Source organism: Xylocopa sonorina, chromosome 1 (assembly GCF_050948175.1).
Source record: "Xylocopa sonorina isolate GNS202 chromosome 1, iyXylSono1_principal, whole genome shotgun sequence".
Lineage (NCBI taxonomy): Eukaryota > Metazoa > Arthropoda > Insecta > Hymenoptera > Apidae > Xylocopa > Xylocopa sonorina.
Genome location: NC_135193.1, coordinates 7,864,677 through 7,875,880, shown reverse-complemented (window position 1 = coordinate 7,875,880; position 11,204 = coordinate 7,864,677). Strand labels below are relative to the sequence as shown.

At 40.4% G+C, this 11,204-nt stretch overlaps 1 protein-coding gene across 2 annotated transcripts in view; it reads left to right on the top strand.

The window, feature by feature from the left end:
- Positions 1 to 1,570: 1,570 nt before the first annotated feature.
- The window catches only part of Kay (transcription factor kayak), a 32,031-nt gene continuing 22,397 nt past the window's right edge, over positions 1,571 to 11,204 (top strand). The window contains exon 1 of one of the 2 annotated variants that reach the window (XM_076904435.1): positions 1,571 to 1,717. In XM_076904435.1, coding sequence (XP_076760550.1) covers positions 1,586 to 1,717 — 132 coding nt within the window. In that variant the 5' untranslated portion in view covers positions 1,571 to 1,585. Of the gene's footprint in view, positions 1,718 to 7,390; positions 7,541 to 11,204 lie in introns of those variants that run through there. The other variant, XM_076904427.1, reaches the window with a different exon arrangement.

Here is an 11,204-nt window from a genome sequence, read left to right as displayed (position 1 = left end):
GACAGTTGCTTAAACCTATAAATCAAAAATTTTTACTTTCCACTTCCTTTTTGCGAAGACTCCTGGAGAAAGTGCGTCCTCGCGCCTTGCAAAAATAGTGCAGATCAAATATCGATAATTAATTTCTAGTTATCGTTTGTATCGGATGCCATTAGCTAAAGGAAGGAATGGTTTACCTCTTATTTGAATCGGGTTGATTCACGGGTGTCGCGGTTCACGGCTAATCGTGCATAAAGTTAATGACGGTGTCTAGCGGGATACTAGTAACCTAGCTTCCTTGTGTACCTTGGTCTCTTGGTTACACAGGTGGCACCTGTACGTTTCAAAGCGGAGGAAACGGCAGGTCGAGGAACGTCTAGCCATCCGAAGGGAACAGGTTAAGCCGCGAATATCCGACATATCAGATTGGTGAGTCACGCGTCTTGTTCGATATGTTCCGGCTACCCCGTTCACCGCCTACACGACCTGCCGTATGAGTCACCGACAATTCTTGGAAACGGAGCGCGCCGCTCGTTTGAAATTTTCGTCGCCAAGTGACGCTACTGCGGGCTCCTTCGGAGACGGTGCCTGCGAAACGCGGCTCCTATGGATTCTGGCACTCGGCACTGCCTCTGACTGTTCGGAAAGTTCCGCTCTAATGCCGCTATCGATTACGCAATGACAATTACACGTATCGCCAATCAGAGGAAACAAGGAGCGAAGGAGGGAACAAAATGACTCTGCAAAAGCAACGAGAATCAGTCAGGGATGAAATAATTGCAAAACAATCATCGATCCCCGTACGAGAGGCGCAGGATTAAGAGGCTCGATACATTTGAGTGTATATGCACGCGTGATTTGAAAAATTCTTAAGATCAGACTAAACGATGATAACGAACAAGAGCTTAAAAGATTTCTCAAGGAACTGTAGTGATATCGAATTATCTATTCTTATTGGTGACTATCAGTATCTGATGTAGACATCATTCCCCTCGGCCATAAACTCGATGGTACTTATTCCGATCGAACGGGAATAATACAATAATATCTATCAGCTAAAGATTTGATTCAAACGTTATCTAATGTATATGAAAAACAGGCATATCTTATATACTGTTAAAAGAAATGTTAATCGTTTAGTTGAACAGTTCAGAATCGATGATAGGGCTCCGTCTGGAAGGATCCTAATATTGGCGCGTCTAGGTTCGGCCCTGTTTCGAGCGTCGCGACGTAACGCGGCGAGCGTTGCTATTGGTCGCCTGGGAATAGCTAGTGACGTCATACGCGTTCGTGGAGCCTCGACGAGTAGAGAGAGTCGAGGCAGATCGTTGAGCCGAGGACCGAACGTGCGCGAACCTCGAGGTATTCCCCCACGGTATGAGTCATCGGGCGCAGTTTTATACAGTTTCGGGCAAAGGAACCTGCGATCCGTGTGTGCTGCTTTCGAGTTCTTCGTAAAGAAGATCCAGAGCATCATTTCAATCGGACCGTTAGAGAGTACACTCTCCAAATAGAGGTTATAAAACACCGCGAACCCGAACGTTGACTTTTCCTTTCGCGCGAGGGAACGAGCCAGGTAATCCCGTTGCGCCTCAACGACGTAAACATGAAACTCGACATGTCGGACGTGCTTTACGACAACTCGAGCGTGTCCAGCGACAGCGGCACGTCACAGAGCTCCCGCGTCAGCCATGATTTTCTCTCCAGCATCGCGAATTCCTCCATGCTACCTAGCAACGTAAGTACCGGCTGAGTTCTCTATACAAAGTTTATAGAAAAAAAGTCACGTTCACCATTGAAAAGATAGATTTCTTCGTATAAATATGGCAACTTATGCAACCTTACGGTGTGTGTACGTGTGTGTGTCTGTCTCTATGCCTCCGTGTGCATGGCACGTACGTATGTCTGATAAGTTGCGTTCACGTGATTGGTCGAGCGCGGTACGTGAATTTCGTAAAAAATATTCGAACAGTAACGACACCGCGAAATAAAAGTCTGTCGTATGCGTTACGTAACATAGGCTTCCCCGAATGATTAAGCATTATTTCAAATAACATGGTTTATTGTGAGGATATAAATTCGATTGCTACTGAGAAAACGTTAATGTTTCGTGGAGATTATCTGTCTCACGGATAATTACTGTGTGCATTTCGATCCTCATGAACGCGATAAATTGGTCGATTTCGTGGAACAAAACGGTTTGTTGGAACTCAGAAAATAAACGGAATACTTCGGTATCAGCCTATCACTTTTGATTTCCAAGTTTGATGGGTTTCCAGGTAGACAGAAATTTGATTTGAAATTAGCGATAAGCAAGCGAAGTCGCGGCTATTTTCGTTACATGAGAATTTGTAATTAATGATAATGTAGTTGACAATCGTTAAAACGAGTCTGTAGCCGCTCCGTCACAAGAGGATGGTATACACATCGAGATCTAAATTTATAAGTCGCATGGCGTCATCGCTATAAACTGTTCCACGTAAAAACATGATTTTCGATTTTCATAATTTCCAACAGAATGCGAGTTCATGATTGCGATAAGAATTTTCGTAAATAGAACAAACGATGAGTAACTGATATTTATATGCGATATGAATAGCAAACGTATTCATTCGAAATGTGCATATTCAGATAAAGAACTTTCATTCTTATCCCAGCTGGCTGGGTACCCATTTAAGGCGCACGCTGCGCGCATAAGTATCGCCAATAAACTTCCGAGTTACTACAGAATTAGCCAATGAAATGCTGTCTTATACAATATACCGTCGTCCATTCACTGATCTCTGCAGATCAATGATTGTAGTGACAGTAAGATATCGCGATAATACATATATATATATGTATATTTAAAAACATGAAACATTTGCAAAAACTTCATAGTTACTTTACCTAAATTGCTAGAAGTTCAAAAAATATAAACTTCCGATATAAACCAAATGGAACTCTTTTTTTCTTTAACAAAATAGAAAGAAAAACAATTTAACTGGACGTATAATTACAAATGTTGGCTAATTCTTATCTGTCGCTTGGCAAAACAGGTTTCAGCGCGAAACACATTGTATGCATTGACGTCGAATGCCTTTATAGACGCGAGTGATTACGCTAATTTCCATTTTCTTTTCCTTACGTCATTCTTGGCAACAGACACGTATAAAAATTACTCGTGTTTTCCACATTACATAAAACATAACGTAAACAGCGAAAACGGTATAGCTGGTTAAAATACAGGAACAGAAGATAGCGGAACGATAAAATCCTTAGATACGGACTTGGTGTATATTGCCGCTGACAACGACTTGGTGGAGGGTTGAACGTACCCTCCAGTCGGTCACTCTCACCCTACGTATAAATTCTGGCGGCAGACGATGGTATTGATCTAGCATTTCGAATTGTACGGCTTCTGCTGTCCCCAACAGCTGTTTTATAAAGAACCCATACATGCTTGCCTCGTGACAGCCCGCGGTTATTTAAAAACACACGCGGCTGCGCTGACACGCACACGTGCGCGTGGGCCTTAACGCATACGTATGTAAAAGGAACACAACCATAGATTGTATAGTGTACATTGTGCAGCATTAATGTTGTGAACAGATAGCCGTTCATGCCAGCTGTTGTCACCTAATTATCTCTGTCGCTACTAACGGTAGGGTTCGGGCCAAGAAATCGACCGATAAAATGCAAATAGCCATCGTGGAGAAGAAACATTTGCGAGTTCTGTCGGAAAAACTTTAGCACGCAATGTGAAAAATGGTCACGTTAACGAGGTTCAAGGAAAAAGGTTTCTCGTGTACTTTCATGGGAAAGCGACAGTCCGGTCGATATACTACTTATAGCCGTGTTTGAATATTGTCTGTGAGTAAACGAAATCTGCGGAGTGCATATCGCGATTAGAAGAACAGAAATCCGATTCTAATAGTGGGAAATAAAAATTATCTTACGTTCCTGGCTCGTTTCTTTGGATAGTGTTTGCATAGTTAAAGAAGGTCAGATGTTTGTCAGTCCATAGACGGCGAAGATTTTTCGAGCATTGGTATTAGGGAGAAAGTATCTACTGATGGCCTAGATAGGCTAGTAGTTAGTAGAATATATTCGCTCGACTGTGAATCATATTTTGCCAATCTCTTTTTCTCTCAACAGAATTATATTATAAATGAAGAGTTTGTTTCCTCTTCAAACTATTAATCGATAACTTCAACCATGATGGTCATCAGCGAATTAAAGTTTTCTCGCAAAGAAGCCATAAATAGCTAATAAACAGTAAACATACAGCTTCGTTTGTAAGATTATCTGTTCCAGCCGCGTCTCCGGTTATTCTAAGAACTTCGTACTTCCAATTTGTCGACAGAACGTGATGCGCGGGAATCGTTAAGCGTTCGATCGGCAGCAAAGTCACGGAGTAATAATCTTGTTTCCTCGTGCTACCTCGCCTATTGTGCATATCTTCTTTTATTCTTGGCAGAGAATGCTCGTCCGTGTTTTATCCGTGGCAAGAGTAAAAGCACGCGGATCCTTTTGACGCGTGCGCGCGCACGAGAAAAAGAACTAACTGATTCACGGCGGTCTGTCTGATTACCTATTCCTCTTTGTCCCTTTGAATATTCAAAATGCCGCCGCATAGACTTCATCGGTTGGTTTGCGCACAGTTTTCTCCGTAAAAAGACCCGACCAAGGCTTCCGCCTTTCCCTCGCACGATTTTCGGTGGCCATTGTAATGCAGTGCGCACGCGTACACGCAATACCCGCCGATCTTTTGGTTTACCCACAAACATTCGATTAACCCCGCTGCTTCGGCTGCGTGCTCATTAAAATGTCTCTTTGTTCGCAGCGAGAACAAAGCCGCGACCCATTCGCGTCGTCGGCGTCGTCCGATCTTCGATTTTCTACTCCTTTGTGTTGCCATAAGCGAGTCGTACGAAGTCCTCGATTTTTCTTGCGTACGTGATTGACACGATTCACTCGAAGTTTTTCTTCACCAGCACTTTGCTGAAGGATCGTTGTTTGCACGCAGGAGATGATCTTTAATTGCTTGGTCTTTAATTGGTATTTAACAAACCACAGGTATTTATGCAAATTCGTGTTCCGACAAGTAGGAATAAAGTCACTAACGCTGTAAATTCAGCAAAAGAGTTTTCATCTAGGTTTGGTTCGATTAGTAGCTACAGTTCAGGAAATCCTTCTCAAAAAAATTGTTTTTCTCCATGCGATAAAGATTTTACACGGTTAAGGGTCAGTTCGAAAAGTTTGTTATAGACAATCTGAACTATGCATGAATCACACTTTGTTGACACACTGCGCCTTTTTCACGAGACTTTCCACCAAAACAGGACCATAAATCTGTCAGGATCTGTATTTTTCAAGATACGGCTTAAGGAACCGATTGTTTCCTCGCCCTACGCAACTCAGAGGGCTACCTTCATCCTATTTAACTTTCGTACCCAGTATTATTTTTCTAGCGTGCAAGATAAGGTTGTAAATCATAATTCCTGGCTCCCGGTGGTAGTGAAATACCTGTTCACACGGCGGTATAAATGTCGTTCGCATTGAAGGCGGAACTTGTAATAGATATAAACAACACAATTTATATTCACGTCAGAAATTTGTTGTATATTACTTCACAGTGTCATTCATAACGTACGCGGTTTATTCTATAAATTTATTAATCCATAAACAAAAATTATTATTCATATCAAAAACAAATGAGAGATTGGCGCTACCGGAAAATATTCTTCAAAAAATGTGACTAAAATTACAAAATTTGATGGCTGACGTTAACACGCCAGTTTTCTGCAATAGCTTTTATGACCTCTTCTCAACACCCTCCGTAAACGGTCGCGACTGTGGCTGGGCGTGTTATTCTTTCCCTTTTTTTTTCTTTTTTATTCTTGGACAAAGTGCGTTCACACGTACGTTGCACCGGACCGACGGAGTTCGAGTTGAGTTCGTTGCACGTGTATCCGCGACGTATATGCGTATATCGAAACAAGAACAAAGAGCAGTGCATGCACGAGGGAATTCCCGGTACCGAAATAGTAAGAAGCGTCGTTGCTGGTGCGACAAACGATGCCCCGCCGTCAACGTCGCGATGAGTTTCTCTATTTTCGTTATCCAGCAGCCCGTGAATCTGGAGACGCAATAAACCACGTGTTAAGAATACGAAACTATATGTGACGTTATAACGCGTAAAAACGGGAAAGAAAAATTGCGAAGAGTTGAGCCTTGAGCTTGTACATAGTTACGAATCAAATCCCCCTTGAGTAATTCCTTGACATAATTATAGTGCCACTGGGCATTGTTTTCCACTGTTACACTTCGTATACCTTTCCTTCGTGATGTGATTTATGAAGGTGAGAAAACTACGAGTAATTGCCATTTTAAATTATTTATACATATATGTATGTTGCTTAAGTATAGCACATCGTATTATTGCCTTGTTATACCTACGTAGTGTAATTCGATGGATTATACCCTATGCATTATAGTTGAATGTAAATCTAATGCACGTTATACAGACACTTGTATGTAACGTTTACGGACGAGGAGAAGAGATGAGCATATCGTACGCGTTTTGTGAAATTTTTTTAACTTTCGAAAGTATAGAATCCATTAAAATATCATTAGTTTTATTTCGAACGTTATTCCTTCACCATTTAGTTAAACAGACTTATCTAACTGGCGCGCAAGCGCGGTCATTTAGGAGCGCATTCGGACGCAGCAACTTGTTCAGATTTTGAAACGACCTTTCACCGCGGGCACTTTACAAAATACATAAGGCAGAGGCAATGTTAGCTCGTTAAAACGTTATGAAGATCTGTTCGATTACCCGGATGGTCATTTATGAAATTATGCAAGTTAACGACCGCGCGTAGTTTACCTGGAAAAGGGGATCTAGTTCTGCGTGGCGCGTTCCCCAGTTCCGTGGAAGCCGCCGCGATGCGACCGGTCTTGGCGTGCACGAAGCACGTTGATTGGTCGCGCGCTATCGCGCGAATCAGCCATCAAGATGGCGATGACGTCGGCGGTCGCTCGACGTTGATTGGTGGGGGGTTCGTGCGGCTAGCTGTCTTTCTATATAGTTTCCCAGTCACATTGGCGGGCTCAGTTGAGATACGTAAGCACACGCGACACTAGCTTCAATACGCAGCAACTCGTTGATGGACGATTTAACTCGTACAGTACGTGACAGTGGCTGAAAGACGTAGGGAACTGTTCGTACGTGTCACTTTTCATCGAACGGTAGTGGTACTTTGAACGGAACGTGATACCGGTAAACGAGAAAAGGTGCCACCGGTTCCATCGCAAGTGTTCTTGGCTCGCGTTCAACGGGCACTCGAGCGGTTCAACGTCGAGATTTAATTGTCCCGCGGAGTATCAGTTTTTTTTTCTTTTTTATTTGTGCTCAAGTTTCGAAAGCGAAACGCGCTCACAGATGACGCAACGTGTACCTAGCGCAGGCTTTTACGACACCATTGTCGAAGACCACAATTACACCATGTTTTCAATGTATCCGCCGGCTTCTAACCTATCTGACCCGTATCAGCTAACCAAAGAGGAGAAAGCTATGGTAAGCGAAACAATTTAGTAATGTGAATTTATATTTATCACGCGCTCTGTCGGCTGTACAAAAAAATGAACTATTAGATCTAAAAAGATTTGTGTACCGCACAAATCGCTGTAATAATAACAAAACTCCAACGTTTTTGAATTATACTTGTGAAATAACGATTCCAGATAATGTGTAACACCGAATGACCTTTGCACATCTTATATTAATTTGCCATTTAAATACGGTGTACCTTCACACTAATAATGCGAAATATACAAATTTGTATTACGAAGAATTACCTCTTTTTTATACAAGTAGTTACTGTTGTAGTAAATGAGTGATACACAAAAAGCATATGTATGTAGGAAAACACTGGAATATATTTTTAACCGCTTGAAATCTGTACAAACAAGCATCGATTGTGTGTATATTGTCCAGGTGTCATAGAAGGTCGATCGATATTGGTTGAACTATCCCTAAACTTTGTGATTTTATTCTGGCTGTGTGGAAATACAATCGAACATTATGTTTTTCGTTGTTATTTTCTAGAAAGAAATTTCGGTAGTGACGCAAAGTAAAATTAAAATGCTAATTAACAATTAAGTATGGAAGCAGAAAGTATTATACGATGCTAGTATACAATTTAGGTTATAATTGAGGACGTGCCCGTGGTGACGTCTTCCCTCGTAATTTCTAAGAAATGTTATCGCGCCGATTCATTGATCGTCTCACCTGCATAATTTCCGTACTCAAGTTTTTCAATTGTCTGAATATATTTCTCTGGACACAGTTGTTAACTTTTACTGCAATATTACATCAATTTAAAAACATTAAATCTAGAAATAACTTTAATTCAAAATTGATTAGTAATTATATATATGTTTAGCGATTGATTTTAACATCAATTGTTAAAATGTAAATTTAGAATAATTAATCCATAGAAATGCTAATTTTTTTTTAGCATACATTTATCTTAAACCTTTTTTTTGTCAAAGAGCATTGAAGGATCTTAAAAGTCTATATTTATAGTAGGCAATTATATAAGTGGTTTTACCTGTGTCTCAGAGTCGCATCTCATTTGGTGACTAATGTCGCCATTAAGACCTATCCAGTCTTATTTTCAGTCGAAAATGACTTCTACGAAACGTCCCAGACATCAATACCTATTACGTTATAACTCTCGATTCGTAACGTTCAGCTAAGTTCTCTTTGTACATCTCAGAGTCATTAGTAACAGTAGTAATATCGTTATTAACACAGTAGCATTATTAATATTGCCAAACATAATTACAATTTAACGAATAATTCATTCATTAAAGTGTAACATTAAAAACATATGATATTTTCGCGATTTTTTTTACTTTGACCGGTTCTTCTTTTCAACAGCAGCGTTCAGTCACTGAACCTGAGTGTATCGTGCTCCGAAAGACGAAAAGCTCTCACATGAACGAAATTCCAACATTCTTTGTGCACATGATACCGAAGGAAAACAGTTAAATCTGACAGGAAGCCCGGAGTTAACGCTCGTTAACCCACCAATTAGAGGGTTTAGTTAAACGAAGGCAGGGTTAAGTTTAGCGAGAGCAATATGTACGGGTCATAAGGCGAGAGGTGTCATCTTGCCTCTTAGCCTCGCGAGAAAGACGATCATTTTCTTCGTTGTGTCCCTCGTGGTATTTACGCGATATTTAATTCATTTACTCATCTTTAAATATTTCATTGCGATACACGGTTAAGGACACTTTTTAAGGCTTCACGGTCAAAGTTCAACCTTTTCTTGGTAGTATATGTCTAGTGGCTATAGAAGGTATTTGTACATAAATATTCACGTGATGTACTTTTTGATGTAATGTTACATTTTATTTTCGCGGTGCACATACAATTTCTATAGTCGCATGAAAGTACTATTAAAGCATGGAAAATGTACGTATTTTAATTTGATTGATAGGTGTATGTAAGTGCCAAAATAGATTCAAGGGTATGCGTACCCTTTTTGTGATCTATATGCATAGATCATATCATAGGACATATAAATTAATAGCTACTAATCATTCATAGTTAAAGAAAACAAGGAAGGGAGCGATTACGAAGAAATACAATTTAAATGGATACTCGTGCTATCTATATACTATACCTAACGTATACTTTAGATATCTTAATTATTTGTGCATTATCGGTATATTTTGTGCCGTTTTGAATATTAAAGTTTCAAATATATAAAACGTAAATAACCGCATTCCGCTATACAATCATCATTATTCTATCATTACCTTGCCCATTTACCGTCATCTTTCTTATGAAAAAAATATTCCATCATCGCGAAGATGCCGCGTTGAAAAATACTCGGGCCAACACCCACCTCGGATTTGCATGGAATCGCAGCTAGGAAAAACGGAAGTTGTTGGTTTTTATTTTCGCCTAGCTTACCTCAATCCCGCGAGGCGTGTATGTGCGAGGCGAGGGGATGAGTCATCGGGGCCTCGCGTAGTTTTACCAGCGATTTATGAATGAAAATCCGCGCACGTGTCGCGTGTCGCGACTCACCGTGCCGCGCGACACGCGAGATTGCCCGCCATTATTATTCGCGACGCCTCGTAAACATGTCGATTAATGCGCCGCGCTGCCGCCGCCGCGAGAGACACCATCCGGTACCAGGAAAATCGTTCAGAGCGTGCATGCATCGGCACCGTGTCTCTCGCATCGGTTCTAACCAGACTCGCCGTTTCCTTTTTCTCATTTTCTGTTACCTGGAATCGTGTACGTCGGATCTGGTACCGGGAAAATGGGATCCGGAATCGTTCGGTTTATGAATTGATGTTGGTCAGAGGCGTAATTTATTTGAAACGATGCTTGCCTCGATTACCGTATAGGCGTACTTTCCATCACGTAGGATAATTTTAGGTGGGTTTGCACGATACGTATATTCGTGCAATAACATTTTGAACATCGCACATTTGAAACTTTAAACGAAATGGATGTGTAGGTTGAACAAGGAGAGTATTTTAAGATTAAACTAGTAAAGTCATTACGGTATATCTTTTGTAACTCTAATCATCGATGAGTCATAAAAATATTCCAATGCCTGCACTATTTTTACGTTACATATTATATTAATATTCAGCTACTTCACTTTTGGCTCTAATAACGTTTCAACGTCCACGTTCTTTGCTATGAATACTTTTTACGTTACGCTTACATCTGTTGTGTGAGTACAGTACGTCGTCGAATCATTTTCTAATTATACGTATCTAATCCTGAATATTTCCACTTTATATAGCTATCATTTTCTTTTAAGCACTTCCATTTATAGCATGGATATTCATTTGTTAAGATTACTCTGTAATGCTCGGGAATTCAATCTTTTTATATCCTTTTCTTCTTTTTTAGACACTCTTGCATTGTTTATTCGCACTTCATGCAAAGTGATTTTGCCTCGTGAATTAAGTAAGCTGTTACTAATTAGCTATGCTTGTAATGTTTACTGCTATGCAGAGAAATAACTTTGGAATTGTAGATTTTAAAAAGCAGATTTTACGCAGTAGTTCCATTTCGAAATACGTAATACTCCTTTGTAATCCATAAACTTTTGTCTTATTTTCATTAGCTTAAAGAAATTCAAGGTGATAATTTTTTTGCCATTCAGTCATCTTGTTGATCCTAACAGTTAATGACGTCAGTTTAA